Source organism: Quercus lobata, chromosome 2 (assembly GCF_001633185.2).
Source record: "Quercus lobata isolate SW786 chromosome 2, ValleyOak3.0 Primary Assembly, whole genome shotgun sequence".
Lineage (NCBI taxonomy): Eukaryota > Viridiplantae > Streptophyta > Magnoliopsida > Fagales > Fagaceae > Quercus > Quercus lobata.
This window is the reverse complement of record NC_044905.1, coordinates 100,119,176-100,138,685: the sequence shown is the minus strand read 5'-3', so window position 1 is coordinate 100,138,685 and position 19,510 is coordinate 100,119,176. Positions and strand designations below refer to the sequence as shown.

At 32.0% G+C, this 19,510-nt stretch overlaps 2 protein-coding genes across 2 annotated transcripts; one reads left to right on the top strand and one right to left on the bottom strand.

Annotated features, from left to right (window-relative positions):
- Positions 1 to 850: 850 nt before the first annotated feature.
- On the bottom strand, positions 851 to 4,090 carry LOC115974037 (serine/threonine-protein kinase 24-like). The gene is made up of 6 exons (XM_031094261.1): positions 3,089 to 4,090; positions 2,640 to 2,711; positions 2,380 to 2,523; positions 2,105 to 2,263; positions 1,552 to 1,668; positions 851 to 1,156 (listed from the first exon to the last, which is right to left on the bottom strand). Exons 1-6 carry the CDS (start codon positions 4,088 to 4,090, stop codon positions 851 to 853), a joined length of 1,800 nt encoding a protein of 599 aa, XP_030950121.1.
- A 9,949-nt stretch (positions 4,091 to 14,039) lies between these two features.
- LOC115974036 (protein NRT1/ PTR FAMILY 1.1-like) lies at positions 14,040 to 19,149 on the top strand. Its single transcript, XM_031094260.1, has 4 exons — positions 14,040 to 14,154; positions 14,278 to 14,495; positions 16,799 to 17,343; positions 18,009 to 19,149. The coding sequence occupies exons 1-4, from the start codon at positions 14,040 to 14,042 to the stop codon at positions 18,922 to 18,924; spliced, it is 1,794 nt and encodes a 597-aa protein (XP_030950120.1). The 3' UTR covers positions 18,925 to 19,149.
- Positions 19,150 to 19,510: the final 361 nt, after the last annotated feature.

The window sequence follows — 19,510 nt, the reverse complement described above, 5'->3', positions numbered from 1 at the left end:
TCACTTGAATTAGAGTAGAACGTTATTAAACGGAGAGACTAACAAAAGTAACTATTTGGCACATAGGTATCAAATTGGTCAAAATAAAAGTTCATTGGGTCAAACAGCCACTATCTCAAAATTTAGGGGGTGTTAGGGCATTTTTCCTGAAATAATGTGTTAAATTTGTTTGCTAAATAAGGATAAATTAATTACAAAATTTAATTAGGGCCTAATCTTTTGGTACAAAACACTTGTCATAGAAATAAACTGTTTTTGGTATAAAGCCCCAAATCAGAAATTAGAAGAGGCATGAGAAGCCAAAAATAAAATTTCAAAATAACAACTAAAAAAACATTCATAATTTTTCCATTGTCAAACACGATAACAATTTATTAAATGCTAATGACAAATTCCAAAATTAAATTCTATTTTGAATAACAAAAATGAAAGTTCCCAACTACTAGAAACAAGATTAAAAAGAACGTTGAGTCTTGAAATGTTGAATGATCTCCTCCTCCTCGTGCAGCAAGGTCAACACTGACTGAAGCAACCTCTTCATCATTTGCTCTTGCTCAGACACACTGTTATCTGATAGTAAATATAAATTCTCTAAATTACCGACCTCATTCATTTGCTTTTTCATGCAATCTAATAAGGCATTGAGCAATTCCCCAAAGCTCATACTATCAAGCACAATTTGCCTAGGACTTGAGTGGATATTGGGATTAAGCAGGAAATCTTTCAACCCTAGGTGTTCTATGATGTTTCTTATTTCATTACGATATTCTATGATGTTCCTTATTTCATCATCCATGAAGGTATTCATATCTTTCACGTTAGTTGAAAGCTGAGAGATCGCAGGTATCTTTTACTTTAACTTTTCATCCCAATTTCTCAGCCAAATCCTTTGAAAAATTAGATCTGGATCATCAGGGTAGTCCATAGTAATAGCCTCATTGGTCTCATTGGCACTAGGACTCAGAGTTGACTCAGTGGCTGGTCTAGAAGGTCGAGAGTGAGGACCCTCCTCATTTACCTGTCCATTGCCACTAGGACCCTTAATTACTAGAGTTGACTCGTGTGGTAATTGAGAAGGTCGAGATGTAGGAATCCTAGCATGACCAGCTCCAATCCGCTGAGTAACCCTACGAACCGTATCATAAGTCCCAATATCCTGCATTTAAAAACCAAAAAAAAAAAGGTAGCAAAATTAGAATTTGTTATTATTGTTATTATTATTTTATATTTTTTGATGTATGGAAATCGTTATCTCTAATCTAATGAAGCCGATTTTGACAAACTAAAAGAACTTAACAAAACAAATTTGTAGAATAGTATTTAACTCACAATTGACACTTTGTTACTGATAAAATTCATAGCTCTACAGACCCACACACACGATGATCATAAGCTCAAAATGTTAGTAAAATAATTTCTATTGGTCCATTTTATCATAGACCAAGCTCAAATAACACTTCCTCACCTCTTGTAAGAGCTTGTTGTGACGATGAGTTCAAATATAAAGTTCAAAATTTCAAATGTAATGGAAACTCGAAAGTATAGATTTACCTGAGTTGATGCAGGGGGTGGTTGAAAAGGTTGAGATTGAGTACCCTCATTTACATGTCCATTATCACTAGGACCCGATTGAGAAACCCTACCAACTATACCATAAGTCTCAATATTCTGCATTTAACAACCAAAAAAGAAGGTAACAAATTAGAACTCGTTATTTAGTATTATTATTATTTTTAATAAATGCTGTAATCTAGTGAAACCAAATTTGACAAACTAAATGAACCCCACAAAACAAATATTAGATTACATTGTAGAATATGATTTAACTTGTTGTGGTCTAAAGCATTCAAAATAGACCCCAAAATCTTATTATGACCATTATGTATAATTAAGGCTTCGTCATTGGTTAAAATTCATAGCTATACAAACCCACACACACGATCATATGCTCAAAATGTTATTAAGGTACTTTCTATTGCTCCATTTTGTCATAGACCAAGCTCAAATAACACTTTCTTTTCTTGTAAGAGCTTGTTGTGACAATGAGTTCAAATATAAAGTACAAAATTTTAAATGCAATGGAAACTCGAAAGTATAGATTTACCTGAGTTGACCCATTGGGTGGTTCATAAAGTTGAGACCGAGTATCCTCATTTACATGTCCATTGACACTAGGACTTACATTTACATGAGTTGACTCATTGATTGTTTGAAAATGTTGAGATTGAGTAACCCTATCAATTGTTCCATTAGTCCCAATATTCTGCATTTAACAACCACATAGAATGTACCATCAATCTTAATATTATTTTTGACAATGAATTCAAATATAAAGTTCAAAATTTTAAATGCAATGGAAACTCAAAAGTATAGATTTACCTGAGTTGACCCATTGGGTGGTTCAACAATTTCAGACTGAAGACCCACATTTACATGTCCATTGGCACTAGGACCTACATTTGCTTGAGTTGACTCATTGATTGTTTGAGTAACCCTATCAATTGTAGCAATAGACTCAATATTCTACATTTAACAACCACAAAGAATGTACCATCAGTCTCAATATTATTTTTGACAATGAGTTCAAATATAAAGTTCAAAAATTTTAAATACAATAGAAACTCAAAGTATAGATTTACCTGAGTGGAATTAGCGTGTACTACTCTACTTCGCTTAGTTGCCCTATGAACCATACCATCAGCCTCAATATTCTGCATTTAACAACCAAAAAGAAAGCAACAGAATTAGAACTTATTATTATTATTTTCTTATTTTTTGTTGGATGGAACTCGTGTTACCTCTAATATAGAGAAACCAAATTTGACAAACTAAATGAACCTTACTAAACAAATATTAAATAACATTGTAAAATAGGATTCAACTCTTGAGCTAAAGCATTCAAAATATAAATCTAATTAAAACCCTCACATATAATTTGAGACTTATAAAAAGTCATAGCTATGCAAATACACATACAAGTTATCATAAGGTCATGCTGCATTTTGTTATAAATCAAGTTTTAATAGCACGTTTAATATAGAGTTCAAAATTTTAAATGCAAAGTAAACTCAAAAGTATAGATAATTACCTCAGTGTGTGCTTGAGAAGGTACTTGAATCTGCATGGTAACCCTTCTATCATCAACTCCACCACCTGATTTTAATAAGCCTAACGTTTCATCAAATTTGCCCAAAGTAATATTGGGTTCACTAATCTCCCTAACCTTGCCTTCAACCTCATTCACCAGTTTTTTGAGACAAACCTCACTATTCCTGCGATTCTTGAAAAATTGGTAACGTAGCAATTCTTTGGCTGTGGGCCTGCTTTCAGGATTTGGACTCAAGCAACTCTTCACTACTTCACAGAATTTTTCGGACAATTTTCTTGGATTTGTAATATAATTCTCATACCCATCTGGCAATTCAATCCTTTCTCTAATTTGTTGTAGCAAAGGCTTTGAATTAGGGAGGCAAGTTATAGGAGGACCACCATGAAATAATTCTAATGCGCAAATTCCAAAACTCCATATATCAGCCTTAGCATTGTCATTATTACGTTGTCGTGAGTTTCTTGCCTCTGGTGCAATCCAATATAACACTGACTTTTTGCTTTTTACATACTTGGAACTTGAGCTCGAGGTACCAAAGTCAGAGATTTTAACTGATCCATTCGAGTCTATCAAAATATTAGATAGCTTCAAGTTTCTGTGAAATATATTCTGTCCGTGAAGAAAAGACAATGCCGTTAGTGTTGGTTTCAAAATAATGGCAATTTGTTGCTCGTTTAACCTATGAGGCAAATAATCTTTTATCGATGTTAAAGAATACATGAATGGCAATATCACCCAAATACAATCATTAGATCTAAAGAAACAGTAGGCAGTAAGGACGTTTTCATGTGAGACTTCTCTTGCATCACGTAAACCATTCTCCAAATTTGAACCCGATTTTTCAAGATGAATTATTTTGACTGCCACCACAGTGTTCGAATACTCGGCCTTGTAAACCGTGGAACTAGCACTGCTAGAAATTATACTAATCAATTTGTAGGAGCGAGAAGTTGATGGATATTGGACCTCTCCATCAGCCATGGTAGAGAAGAAGAAACTATAGCAGTTCTTGAGGGTTGAAGAACAAGAATCTTCAAGAAAAAAAAAAAAAAAAGTGAACCTCTTGTTTAGCAGTAGAGCAAGAAGAATAAACCTAACGTATGAAATCTGAGGGTGGTGTCCTGGTGGGGTGGGTATTTATTTGCATTGGCGCTAAGTCGGCCTCATTAAAAAAAGTCGGTTACTTATAAATTGTACGAGTAATATGTGGGTTCCGACTCTGTATCTGATTCCAATTCCGATTTCAATTTCGATTTCTTTTCCTTGGCTTAAAGCTCACGGCAATAACCAAAGCAAGCCTCCGCTTAATTCTGTGCATTGCTTATTGGTCTCTTGGTTCTCTTTGTTTAGTTTGTATTTCTTAATTCTTCTCCAATTGGGTTTTCTTTTTTGAGTTTTTCTCTCCTTCCTTGGTTCCTCTGTTCGGCCTTTCATAGCTTCTTGTCATGGAAAGAGTAAGTTCCTAACGGTAACTACAAAACGATGCCGTTTTAGAGTTATGTTTAATTCTGTCTTTGTAGTATACTCCAGTAAAGTGGCTGTTATGTTTGTGACTCAAACGACAGCGTTTTGAATCAAAGCAACAACACCTTATTGGGAACCCGAGCAGCTCAGTCTTCTTCCCCTTCTTTGAAGTTCCAGATATGAGGCCTTGTTTGGTATCAAGTTTAAACACATGTTTTCAGTTTTTAAATAACACTAGCCGTAAACCCGCGCGATGCGCGGGAAATTTTGACATTGTTTTTATTTATTTATTATTTATTGATAAGTGAAAGAAGAAATAAGTACATGGAACTTATAATTATTAGTCTAAAACTCAAAATTATATATTTATTTTTCTAATGGGGTATAATTGATGAGTAATGCTACAACCACAAACTACTTTACAACATTTTTACAAAATATTGATGTGGTCAATCTCTTATTGGTTTTCATCTAGGCCCATCATTAATATCACTTTTTCATTTACTAATAATCACTCACCACATTAGTAATTTGTAAATTTTTTTTTTATAAAATAGTTTGTATCTCTAGCGTTATTCATAACTGATATAATGTAATATATATTTTGTAAGCTAAGAGATTAATAATTAATTGTTAACCTACATAATAAACAGTTTGCTTTTATAAACTCCATTTATAAACAGTTTACTTTTATAAAATGTAAACTTATTCAAGACAAAACTATTTATAAATGTCCATTTTTTTAACCTGAATTGTTCTAGGAAAGAGAAATGACACCATGGTCAAAGCAACATTTAGATGTGTACATTTGAACATGATTTAGTTTGCAATTTATCATACAGTCTATACTTTTGTAAAAAAAGTTATGTAAATTATCTAAATATCTAGATCATATGCATATGCTCATATGCTAAATCTGGTTTGACACCAACGTTTGTTTTTGTGATACCATGGAATAATGAAGAATCGCTTCATTATGCTGAGGTATTGATTGGAATATATACATGTGCAATATGGAAATGGCAACTCTTAGTGGGCTAATTTTCCCGAAAAATTTGTAACTATATGCCAAATTCCCATCTCATGGAAAAGTCAGAGGGGGAAAAAAAATGAAACACTTATGAGCAAAAAAAATTATACATTTTACTCATTGCTTATTGAAATTTAGTTACATGGACATTGATTGACTTTAAGAAAATCATGGTTCTTCCAAAGCAACTTTACTACTCTTGTTCTCTGAAGAATCATTTAGTAGCTTTGGAATCGCCTACCTCTTCAGGGTATTCGGCTTTCACCCAAAGCACAACATTTAAACCTGTGATCATAGAAAAAGAACCTAGCAACTTAGCAAGTTGAAGACAAACACTTCTTTTATTACATAAAGGGAAAATGGTTACATTGATTGTGAATAGAGAGTTGGACATTGTTGAGAAGAGGGGACCTCTTTGTGATGCACCAAGCCTAAACAAAAAAGTTAACTACAGATCCAATTCAACATCTATATGAAAAATTTTAAGTAATCAAAATGTGTACATTACCAAGAGTCATCGGAAAACATCCAAGTAAGAAGTATGGCCATGAAAAACTTATTCCTTACTTCACATCAAAATTCCTACAAAAAAATAAAATAAAATAAAATAAACACCAAAAGAGTTATATGCACATACCATTTTTCTAAGTTATACCCGAGAGCAATGCAGTATTGACTGATTTGCTAACGCTAAAAAACATCCCTATTATCTTGGCAATACTTCTTGAGCTTCATATATTAACATTCTCCATTCTAATCAATTTAAAGAGTTTTTAAAACATTTAAAATGTTTATATAATTGAATATAAAGAGACACACAAAAGAAATATGCATAAACATTGACATTTTATAAAATAAATCAACATGGTCTAGTTGCTTTCCTATTTTATCTATCTATGTTATTTTTATCACATTTTTTAATATTCCAAATGAATCAGGAATTGAACCATAATATATCATGCCATGAGCCTTGTAAAACAATAATAATATATTTTTTGAAAGACCCATTACACAAAAAGCCACCTACAAACGCTTTACACTTGCATCCTCTATATTACCGCAACACTTTCCTTTGTCCAGCAGCGAGCAATTAGAGTTTTTTATAATGTTAAAATCAAACATTTAATCTTCTGCATAATGGGAGAAAATGCAATTTGTACCAAACAAACCAATGAAGATGGAGGGGAAAACAGAAAAGGCAAAACTCACCTTAAAGGGACTTTCCAACTCTGCTTGTACTTTGGCGACTTCTGCAGTGGTGGAGAGAGAATTGGAAATCTATATATAAATAAATAAAAAACAAATGAATGGGATTTAATTCCAAAGGGGCAGGCATTGAAGGTTTTGATAAGAAGAGGAAGAGCCCAAAAAGATAGAGTTAAAGGAGGGCCAAAATGATGAATGTGATTTAATGGGAAAGTAAATAAAGGGAGAATTGTTAACCATTTTTTGTTTTGATAAGGAGATGAGAAGTCTTGTGAGTGGATGGATAATATATAATACGTGGGACACTTGGACAGAATTAATAGAGAGTTGAAGTAATAAATGAGGAAGGAGAGTTTATTGGAAATATTAGAGGGAAATATTGAATAATTGAAATTGATTAAAGCAAATTTGGGGCGAAAATGGAGAAGAAGAAAGAGACAAAAGCTAAATGCAAATCACTCTAATAAAGTGCCACATGGCAGAACCTCATTATAAGAATAATCATAAATGTAATATAGAAACAATCATAAATTTAATAATTTTTGTCGTACTAAAATGAAAAAAAAAATACAATTTTTCTCAAAAATTCAAAAGGCAATTTAACGAAAATATTTATTTTTTAATAAAAGTTATTTATAACATTTTGTGAATCATTAAAAAGAAAAGAAAATTTAAAAATTATTCTTTTAGTATTAAACAAACTTCCTCAAACTTATTTTTTCTGCCTACAATCCAAAACACTGAAAAAAGTAACTAAAAAAATTAATAAAACTTAACTATGATTAATTGGACCAATTAGGAAAAAAAATTGTTATTTATAATCTACTAAGGTTATTTTCTTTGCGGAAATTGTAATTTCATCCACCCAAAACATATTATCAAATAATCAATTATTAGCAAAATCTAAGAATTAAATTTCTATATATGCATTGTTATAAAATAATAATAATAATAATAATAAAGTAAAATTGCGAAAGATAAAATTTGTCTCTCATCCAATAACTTTTGTTTAGCCAACCTTTGCTTGTCTCTAAATAAATTGCATTATAGGGTACTTTTAATACTATTAAAAGTACTTTGTCCACCACAAAGGATTAAAAAATAAACAAAAATGATTAAAGTCTCATAGTTTAACATCTAAATTGAGCACTATAAAAATCATGCTATCAAATTACAGTAACTGCCAAATTAAATTATCCAAATCATGCTATGTATTAGAATAATATTATTTTTTTATATTTAATCCTTTATAATGCAATAGGATAACATTTAACAATCAGAGAGAGAGAGAGAGAGAGAGAGAGAGAGAGAGAGAGAGAGAGAAACTGAATCGCATTAACCTAAAGTAGATTAAAGAATATAAAAAATTATCAACCTAAAGCGAAGATGCAAGAAAAATAAAAAATAAAAATCCACTCAAAAATTGTGTGTGTGAGAGAGAGAGAGAGAGAGAGAGAGAGAGAGAACCTTTTTTTTTGTAAGGGAAAACTATGCATGGAATGAATGAGATAGTGACAAATTTATAGTAATAGAGTGTGAATAAGAAGAGACAAAAATAGAGGAAGATGAAGGGAAAGATGAAGAATGATATTAATGTAGAGAGTAGTGGAGAGATGAGAAGGTGAGAGAATGAGAGAAGGAGAAATGTTAGAGAAGTAGTGGGAAGATGAAAAGATAAGGGAGGGAGAAAGGTTAGAGAAGTGTAAATATGAAATAAATAAAAAATTATAAATAATTATAAGAAAATGGAAAAAAAAGAAAAAGATGATGACATGGACGTTGACGTGGCTCAACGTGAGAGCAGCAGCATTAAACGCTATGCTTCAGCTTTTAGTAATATATTGATTGATGATTGATTACATATATTTTTACACATTTTTCACCCACACATATTTCCAAAAAAATTGAAAACTGTTGTTTAAACACACGTACCAAACGGACTCATTTTCTTTGTAAAGATATTTTAGCAAATTATGCACAACGGATTTAGAGTTAGAGAGTAACAAATTATAGTTTGTTAGGAGGGAATCCAATGCGTACAACTAAGATTATATAGCTATATATAGATAGCTCTCTTGTATTCTCTTGGAGATTTAGTGGTTCAGATTATATTATTTCTCTCAAATATAGAGTTCTATACTTTTCTCTCTACTAGTTTCGTGTGAGTCCTCCATTGAAGAACCTTGTTTTCTTTCGGTCATCTTCAAATTCAATATATTCAATTTATTTGACTAACTTTAGGTTGGGGTCATTGTGGTCAGAACAAATGATAATTGCACAATTTAATTATATCAGTTCGTTATGACAAATCTTACAAGCCTAGAAGGCAATTCAATTACTGTTTATGTTGAGGCTATTAGTCCGATATTTGCTATAGAAGTTTTAGTGGCTAATAGTCGACATTGTTTGGAATGAAAAATAGGATCTTCAAAAATCAAATTCTGAATCATTAGATTCTCTAGATAGCTTGTTTGATGACAAGGAAGCTAGCAGTCTAGAAGGTCCAACTCTAACAGTTATTCAACCAAAAGAAGTAACCTACTTAATGCTATAGTGCTATGATCTTGTTCGTATGACTTTATGTTTCCTTGGTTATGCAGTCCTGAAGGTGTCAAATTAGTGGAATTGCAAAGTTTTTATGCGATTTATTTTAACAATTCAACCAAACTATCTTGGCAACTTTGATTGCTAACCTGTTAGAATACTGTGGGATAGGCATTGGATTATGAGGTTCAGTGCTACCTGTTGTGGAACAATAGGCATGTTAGCAATCCAAGTTGCCAAGATAGTTATTTGACTTATTATGTAGTCTGTAGTCCTAAAGGACTCAATGATACTTTCTATCTTTATTTTCCCATACTTTTTTCCTTTTTGGTGTGGGGAGCCATTGCTTATGACAGTATTTTGTATACTCTAAACTGCATCTGGTTTGTTTTTCATCTTTTATTAAAAAACTGCATGTGGTTTGGTTGGGGGGTTGTTTAAGTTGCTGCTACATTATGGGCAGAAATACACAATTGAGTTCGTGTTATTGGCGTAGGATAGGACTTGTATTTTGAAGTTCCATTTTATATCAAAACTGAAAATTGAGTCAACATATTGTATTGCTGGGACTATTGACGGATACATTTTGGGATTTTCTAGGTGGTGGAAAACTTTGGAAATAAACTTGTGTGCTTCGTTTACAAACGAGACTTATTTATATGCAGAGATGAGCCTAAAAATTTGTACTTGTTTGTGGCCTATACAACACGAATTATTTGGAATGTACTAGTAACCGCAGAGAATATCTTGCTATAAAATTGGGAACTATGCTAAATTACATATGGTTTAGTGTGTGTTTGGCTTGCTTGGCTAGGTATCTGCTTGTCTCTTTGCAGATTGATTGTGAAGAAAACTACTAAACTACTAGGATAAATACATTTGAATCATCTCTGTGACATGTCATATATCAGATTTGTGTTTGTTTTCAACATTAATCTGATTGATGCACTGTTTCTTTAAGAAGTATTGGCAGTACTTGGGCTATGAGACTCCATCTTGTGATTTATTTTGCCTTTTTTTTCCTCTCTATCATAGAAGAACTTCATTCTTACTTGGTAACAGCATTAATCAGTCAGTTTGTTCATTTCATTATGTTATGTCTCAGGTCAAGATACTGTATTAAATGAGTTAGTGGACTTCATAACTGCTACTTAAATAGCTGATAAATTTGAGGACGCAGATAATACAACTCATGGTGACGAAGTTAGAACTCAGAAATGAGGTTGAAAATAATTTTTTCATGAAATGTTTATACTCATACACACAACCAGTGGGTTTTGATTCTTGCGAGGAGAGAATTTGCCATTTGAGCTAAAGCTCACTGGCAAGAAGTTGTCCATTAGATGACAAATTCTATAGCTTGATTAAGCAAGAAGTTTGATAATTTCAATTTCAGCTCTGTTATTTCACTAGATATTCACAAATTTTTTCTTCTCTGACTTTGATTGGGATGCTGCAAGGACAATCCCATATTAGTGTTCAATGTTTCCTTGGAATTTTCCTTATGTGATCTTCAAAGTTATACAATAGGTAAGTAGCAATAGCGTGGAATATGCATATGTAGCATTCCCTATAATGTATCACTGGTTTACTGTGGTTCTTTTTGACATGATTGCAGGGGCCATTTTTCTCTCATATCTTACCATGATACCATGCTTTTATAGTTGAAATGCAGCTTAATGAAGAAGTATTTTCACAATCTGGAGAAGGAAATAAGTTTATTTGCTTCTGTGCTTGGCACACCAGCTAACAGGGCTGTTGAATAAGCACAACTTAAAATGACATTTGGAATGAGCTTAGTTGATGTTCTTTGCATACATGCTAGAGTAGGAATGCCAAATTCTGTGGTATTCCAATAACAATGTATAATGAGTTTTGAGACATAATACTCAGCCTGGTCCAGGAAAAGTAGAGAAGACAATTTTGGGTAATGCTAAAGATATTACAAATTTTTACTAGATAAACCTTATAAACTTATATGTTAATTTTCAAAAACAAGACAAAAAAAAGTAATTAAGAAATTTATTTATATGTTTTTGAGATAGCAACAATCACATTTATTATCAAATTAATTTGTAAGCTTCTTAAAATACAATTGACAATAACTTTAGAATTTCCCATTAATTTTTGTACATCTTTTAGATTGGCTCCTTCTTCTTCTTCTTTTTCATTTTTTTTAAGGAAACAGAAATCATAGTGAACAAGCTTACAGAGAGACAACTAAATAGCAAAAATATTAATATTTCAAAATCATTATTTGGATTAGTACCAAAACATATCGTTGATAGTTACAACTTAGATGTTTTTACTTATTGAACATATGAAATAAATTAAAATTATATATTTTAAAATTATTTTACAGTATTATTGAAATTGAGTGGTAGAAAAATAAAACATATTGCATGATAGAAAACACATGTAAGGCTACATTTATTTTGTAAATGATGAAAAATGACAGGATCATATTTTGATATATATCCATGTGACAGGAGTATTATGTATATTTATTTTTTCCTCCTTGAAACAGTAACCCACCTAACTACTTCTTAGGTGAGAAAAACATTGTATTTGGCGTGGCATCTTTGTGACCTTGGATTTTATGTTTGCTGCGTGTCCTTCATCAGTTTTAAAATGGGAGAGAACAGGAGACTTCAAGACTGGAGGGGAGCCGAACCCATTTTATAATACTAGTTCCACTCTCCTCCATCAAACCACGTCAAGATATACTCTTATCCTCAGTCCCATCTGCTTTTGTCGGTTTTACAACTACTTTCGTTTGTTTCACACAACAATACACGTTTCATTACATCTCTGGCAAGCACTACTGCACAAGTATAATTTCATAAATCATCATATCAATTAATACAAATTTAATGTTATAATAAAATATCATTTGAAATTTTAAATAGTGTGATGCACTATAGTCTGTATATAGTTAGATTTTAAAAAATTAAAATATTAATTGTAAAAATTAACTTCCAAACTATATTAGAGGATACTCAAGAACCATTAGATTTGCAACCAAGAGTTATATGGCTAAATTGTGGACTTTAATGGGATGGAACTGGATGCCTAAATTGATCTTGATCTTGTTTCTAACTTGATAAGTAGTCCCCTTAACACTCTTGTCCTTGATCACAAGGAACTGATTAAAAGAATTCCTCAAACCAAACGGAGACTAAATGATGTGCATATGTCCTTTTTTGGCATGATTGTCACTCTCTTAAAGATTTGACTTTGTTTTTGGAGCTTTTGTTTTTTTTTTTTTAATATCGGATAGGGAGGGTATTTGTTTGGTTAGAACCATGAATGTTCTAATATAGCACTTTTTATCATTTCACATGAAGTTGAGGTAGTCTACAGGCAATATGACCATATGAGTGTGTGAAATGAAGAGAGTAATAAGGATGGATGCTAAGAAAGAAATGCGTTGCATGCAAAAACAAAATAACAGTATAATATGTAAAAAATGATAATGAAAATCTATTTCGAAAAGATTAAAAACTTATTTGAATAATACTTCAAAAACTGATCTCATTCAAATTCTTCAAAATAATACAAGTATAATTTTTAAGATATACAAGGATGATTTTTCTCTAATGCAAGGAAGAATTTTTTGGGATTGAGAGAGGGTTTTTTGATACAAAGGGACTCATACTTGTTGGCTTTCTGAGTTTTTAAGCCTGCTTGTAGCTAGCTTGCATCTTTCAACTCATACAAATGCCAAATACATGGGCATACAAAAGTGAAAAAAAAAAAAAAACCCAAAAGATAAACAATAAATTCAAAATAATACAGTGAATAGTAAAAGTAAACAGTATCAGAGATAATTTTCTAATTTGTTCAAATACTAATACAGTGAAAGTTTTCAATAATTTTTTATACTTAGATTGTAAAAGTAAAAATTCCAATAATACTTCTCTCTGCCAAAAAAGAAAAAAAAGAAAAAAGAGAGAGACTGATTCTAAACATTTTATATACACTTCAATTTCATGTACATGGCAGGATCATATTTGGACATATATCTATGTGACTAAGCTTACCACTTCCCTCTAATCCATTATTCAAAGTCTTTATTATTTTTGATTTTTTTAATGAATCCAACTCTTAATTAAAGAATTTATTTGAACTATATATTTTTTTCATTTTTTAATGAATCCAACTATTAATTAAGGAATTTATTTGAACTATATATATATATATATATATATGAACTTTCTCAAGCCATATTAAAAAAAATAACAAAACGGAAGGAAGAAAACTCATAAGTTCCACATTTTATGTCATTGGAGTTTAGAAATAACTTAACATATATCATCGTTTTTAATTTTTTTTTTAATTTTTAAATTTCTAATATTTCCATATGTACGCTTATTTACATTTTTTTTAAAACCAAATGAAACCTATAAATTAGAACACTCCACCCTTGTGGTGCTAGTATCTACAAGTTCAATCCCACTTATACGTGGATACATGAATTAATTTACTATAGGACAAAAAAAAAAAAAAAACTCACCAATTCCAACACGTGTTGCCGCAAACCGCACCTATAATACGATGCCATGTGTTACTTGATGTTCGAAAGAGTTGGTATCACATTGAATACTGAACTTGAAACCTCTCTGTTTCTCTATCTTGTTTTGAGTCACATATACAGAGAGAGAGCATCACAACTCTTTGTTGAGGATGGATCAGCTAGTTGCAGAGGAGAGCATGGAAACTCCTTCAAACCAAAATACAACCGAGCAATCATTAAGACCCAGCAGAAAGGGTGGCTATAGAACCATGCCCTTCATCATAGGTAATAAATATATCTCAATCTCACACACCTATGTATATATTTTAGTTACTATAAGCAGTATACTAAAAAGAGTTTTTGTTGACCATATTTTTTTTCTTGTTCTTGCTGTTGGAAAATAAACAGTGAATGAATCATTTGAGAAAGTAGCCAGCTACGGACTGATGCCGAACATGATCTTCTATTTGATGAACGGATATCACATTGAGACTGCAACTGGAACAAGCATATTGTTCATGTGGTCAGCCATATCCAATGCCCTAGCTATTGTGGGCGCTTTCCTCTCTGATTCTTTCTTGGGCCGGTTCTGGGTCATCGCCTTGGGATCCTTCTCTAGCCTTCCGGTTAGTATTTTGTGACTTTTCTTCCTATAATCAGGGCCGGCTCTATGGTGGAGCAAAAAATGCAACCACCTAAGCCCCAAGTAAAAAAAAGGCCCCTAAATTTTAACCAATAGGATTATTTATAATCAATAAATAAAATAATTTTTTTTATTAGATGAAAAACAAATAAAAAAATATAGAAAAATGCAACGTCGTCCACAATATTTTTCACAACACTTTTACAACTAATACTAAGTAGCAAGTTATTACAGCCTATTGTTGATGGCAAAAAAATAATTATAGTGATATTTTCAAATAAAAAACAAAAAGCAGTTTAAAATCTAGGATTTGTTGTAAAAAATATTGTGAATGTTGCACTTCTAAAAAAAAAAAGAATAATAATAAGAGTTTAATTAGCAAACTTTTACTAGTTTTCATCTAAATCTACCACTAACACCACTGTTTTACTTACCACTATCAATCTACCACATCAACAAGTATGAAAAATTTTGTCAAATTTTTTTTGTCTTAAAAATTCAAAAAAAAAAAAAATTCTATGTAGTTCATGTTAATTAGTAGTAATTTTGCATCTAAATAAGATGATCAATTTTCGCCTTAGGCCCCCAAATGCATCAAGCCGCCCCTGCCTATAATCCACAGCTCGATCTGCTAGCATTTTATAGTAGTAGTACTACCTCTCATAGAGTTGCAATAACTAGCCAAAGCTTATGTATATTTTTTGTTTTCTGTCCATGCTTGATTATTATTGATTACACTCATGACAAACAGTTGTGATCGATGATTTGAATTGCTAATAATTGGATCCATTGAATTTCATTTTCTCTTTGATTTTTGGAATTGATTCTTTTCATTTCTATTCATTCAGCCTTAAGGAATATCCGACAATTGGGATGGTTTACAAATTTATATTAAAAAAGTGGTTCTTCCCAATGACTATTGCAGTTCAAGTCCCCAGGAACCCTATTGCATGTGATCGTGTTAACTTCGAATCATGGCTATATATCTCTATTATCGTGGGAGATATATATATTAAATCTAATAAATTAGATACTGATAGCATTCACGTCAATATAGCTATTTTAATATTTCAGCAAATATATAGTAAAAAATTAAATGAAAAAAAAAAAAAAAAACTGACAGTGCAATATGTGAGAATATAATAGGAGATGCAAACATTGATTTCACGAAGCATAAGATAATGAAATTTGAAGCCAACTTTATTTGAACAGGGAATAAGACTTTCTAAGAATTTCATTGCCTTTCATACTAAAAGCAAATTTATCTGTGGTGAAATTGAGCAATCTGTGTATTGGAATGCTTACAATTAAAGAAAAGAAAGAAAAAGTTGAAGTCAAGGAAATTTTTTTTGGAAGATCACCTGTGAATTTTGGCATTTGCTAGGTTGTGGATGTGGTGGGTGGTGTTGAATTTGAGGACTAAAAATGTGAAGGGGAGAAAATAATATTTAATTGCAATAATGATGGAGTATTGAGGCTGATGTATGTGTATGAAAAAAATAGATAGCTAAACTAGTAAAAGATAACTAAACTAGTAAAAGTAGAGTTTTTTAGGTTAGTTTAGCTAAAAAATTGAGGAGACTGATGTGAATGTTATAATAAAGCAAGTTCCATGATATTTTGGTTAAAACATCAATTTTGACTAGCCAATTGAGGTCTAAGTTCACACTTAAACATAAATGATTAATTGAAATATACTTGCCTTTATTACTTGTTTTAAGTTAGAGTTAACTCAATTAACGAAATCTCTCATCATCAATAAAAACATTTAAATTTAAATTTCACCTAAAAAATTTATTATTGTTTTAATCTAATGATAAAAAATAAAGGAAAAATTAACAAATGTCCTAAGGACATTTATTAGTGAACTAATTAAAAAAATTATGGGGAAAAAATTTAATGTTTTGACAATTTTTTTCAATTTCCTATAAAATTAGTATAAAAATTTTCCTAAAATGATTTATTAACCATTCTTTTAACATAACTCAAAAAATTGACGGGTAATTATTGGATGCTCTCAGAGTACCATAAATATATACTCTTTCCTCTTACATAATTGTGGATCTCACTAATTAAATTCATGGTGGAACCCATGATTCATGTGAAAGGAGCGAGTACGCATTTATTGTACTCCCAAAGTATTCAATAATTTTCCAAAATTTATAATGTTGAAATAAGCACCATAAATTCAAATCCTATTATATATAACCCATTTATTATTTTCCTATCTTAATATTGGATTTTATCTAATGCTATAATATTTGTTTTCATAAATTGTTGTCATAGGGCATGACACTACTATGGCTAACAGCCGTAATTCCAAAGTTAAAGCCTCCTCCTTGTGCCCAATTTAGCAGCAATTGCGGCTCAGCCAGTCCTGGTCAACTCATTGTCTTGCTATCCTCTTTCGGGCTCATGTCCATTGGTGCTGGCTGCATCAGACCATGTTCCATGGCCTTTGGTGCAGACCAGTTGGACAAGAAAGACAACCCCAAAAATGAGAGACTTTTACAGAGCTTCTTCAGTTGGTACTATGCATCAATAGGAGTTTCAACAGTTCTTGCATTGACTATCATTGTCTATATTCAAGACCACTTGGGATGGAAAGTTGGTTTTGGAGTTCCTGCAATTCTAATGGTGGTTTCAGCCCTAATGTTCTTGTTTGGCTCTTCTCTTTATGTAAAAGTGAAGGTTGAAAAAAGCTTGTTTATTGGTTTTATTCAAGTACTAGTGGCTGCCTTCAGGAAAAGAAATCTTCCACTCTCGGCCAAGAATGTAGAGTACCATTATGGCAAAGACCCAAACATCATTGCTCCAACTGATAAACTAAGGTACCATATCAATGTCATTGTTAAATTTAATTTGGACATGCAAACACTACAAAACTGTGCAGGAACATGCTTGGACATGTTCTTGAAAATAGTAATAGTAATGTGAGAGGCAAAAAATTCACCATCTTTTTCATAAGGGGTTACATGAAAAGTCATGATTAGAACAATATCATTGTTGATAACATATACTTTTATGGGAAAAGTTAAATAATATTCTAAGAGTATTTGACTTAGAAAATATTTTTAAAAACTTTTTATGGGGAAAGAAAAAAAATTATTAATTTTTTTTACAATTTTTTATATTTTTCATAAAAATAGTGTTAAAATTTTTCTAAAATTATTTATTAATAATTACGATAAGAGTACCTATTAACGTAACACTATTTTTATTAGCACCAATCTTAACATGTCACCTCAAAAGTTGTGAAAAAATTTATTTTGAGTCTTAATGTTGAAAACATGTTTAAAAATGTTTCCTTAAAATGACTCATTTTAAGGAACATCAAAACAATACTGTCATTGGTTTCGTGTTCTGTTGAGTGCAAGGAAAGCCAAGTTTTTAACAGAACATTTATGGAAACTGTGAATGAAATAAGAATTCGGGAAAAGAAAAGGTATACACCAACAGGAAAATTTCTCTTACCATGTTTTTGTCCTTTGAGCAGGTGTCTCAACAGAGCTTGCATTATCAGAGATCCTCAGAAAGACTTAAACCCAGAAGGCTCACCTATTAATCCATGGAACCTCTGCACAATAGATCAAGTAGAATCACTCAAAGCACTGCTGAGAGTCATCCCCATGTGGTCTACTGGTTTCATGATACTAGTTAGTTTGAACCAAAACTCATTTTCCACACTCCAAGCTAGCATGATGGACCGACACCTTGGTCCCAAGATTCAAATTCCAGCAGGATCATTCACTGTGTTCACAATTATCACATTAACTATCTGGGTCGCCATATATGACCGTGCAATTGTTCCATTACTTGCAAAGCTTACCGGAAAGCCACGCGGGCTTGGAACAAAAATGCGCATGGGAATTGGGTTAGTACTATCTGCCTTGGCCATGGCTGTGTCTGCGATAGTTGAGAACATAAGGAGGAATATTGCCATTGATCTAGGCCTTGCTGATAAGCCAAGGGTGGTGATGGACATGTCTGCAATGTGGCTAATTCCACAATATTGCTTGTTTGGGTTGGCTGAGGCTTTCAATGCAATTGGCCAGATTGAATTCTATTTCTCTCAGTTTCCAAGGAACATGTCAAGTATTGCAATGGCTCTTTTCACGCTGGGAATGGCTGTGGCTAACTTGGTGGGTAGTTTTCTGGTGAAGATTGTTGATAAAGCTACAAAGAAAGGAGGGAATGAGAGTTGGCTTTCTAGGAATCTGAATGAGGGTCACTTGGATTATTACTATTGGCTCATCACCATAATGTGTGTAGTTAATTTTTTATATTTTCTTGGTTGTTGTTGGGCTTATGGACCTAGTGAGGATGCAAGGGCTAAAATGAAGGATAATGGGCTAGAACAAATGGAAAGTAAAGAAGATGTGTGCAAAGCAAGAACACCACTCTTGGTTTGATGTGTAGGTATAGTTCTTGATGTTGATGAGCCCAATTTACATTGATGTATTTCAGTATTTATGTTCACTTCATCGGGCAGTGTTTGAGCTTTTTCAAGATTCGAGTGCCTAGTTTTGAGATGTCATCGCTTAGCATTCACAGCAAAATAAGAACACCACCATTGGTTTGATGTGTAGGTATAGTTCTTGATGTTGATGAGCTCAATTTACGTTGATGTATTTCAGTATTTGTGTTAACTTCATCGGGCAGTGTTTGAGCTTTTTCGAGTTTCGAGTTTCAAGTGCCTTGTATCGAGAGGTTATCGCTTAGTATTCATAGCAAAGTATCTAAAAAATATAGCTTTTATTTTAATAACTCATTTTACACGGCAAATATTTTATTTTAGTATTTAACACATTTAAGTAATATAAATAACTTAATAAAATAATATATTTTAATACAATAAACATTCACAACTAACACAAACCACCGCCATAGTCAACAATCAACGTAAACCACCATAGCACAGTCATAGCCACCATCACCGGCACCGACAACCTCTACAAATCGGAACCCCTAACACCTAAAAACCAAATCACAAACTCA

Bases quoted from the DNA above. Each gene is read 5' to 3' on its own strand.
- LOC115974037 (XM_031094261.1), bottom strand. From the start codon at position 4,090: ATGGCTGATGGAGAGGTCCAATATCCATCAACTTCTCGCTCCTACAAA. The intron at 2,712-3,088 runs GTAATTATCTAT...TGTTAAATGCAG, and splicing joins CTTCTCAAGCACACACTGAG to AATATTGAGGCTGATGGTAT. The intron at 1,157-1,551 runs GTAAATCTATAC...TTTTAAATGCAG, and splicing joins CACCCCCTGCATCAACTCAG to GATATTGGGACTTATGATAC.
- LOC115974036 (XM_031094260.1), top strand. From the start codon at position 14,040: ATGGATCAGCTAGTTGCAGAGGAGAGCATGGAAACTCCTTCAAACCAA. The intron at 14,496-16,798 runs GTTAGTATTTTG...TTGTTGTCATAG, and splicing joins GATCCTTCTCTAGCCTTCCG to GGCATGACACTACTATGGCT. The intron at 17,344-18,008 runs GTACCATATCAA...TCCTTTGAGCAG, and splicing joins GCTCCAACTGATAAACTAAG to GTGTCTCAACAGAGCTTGCA.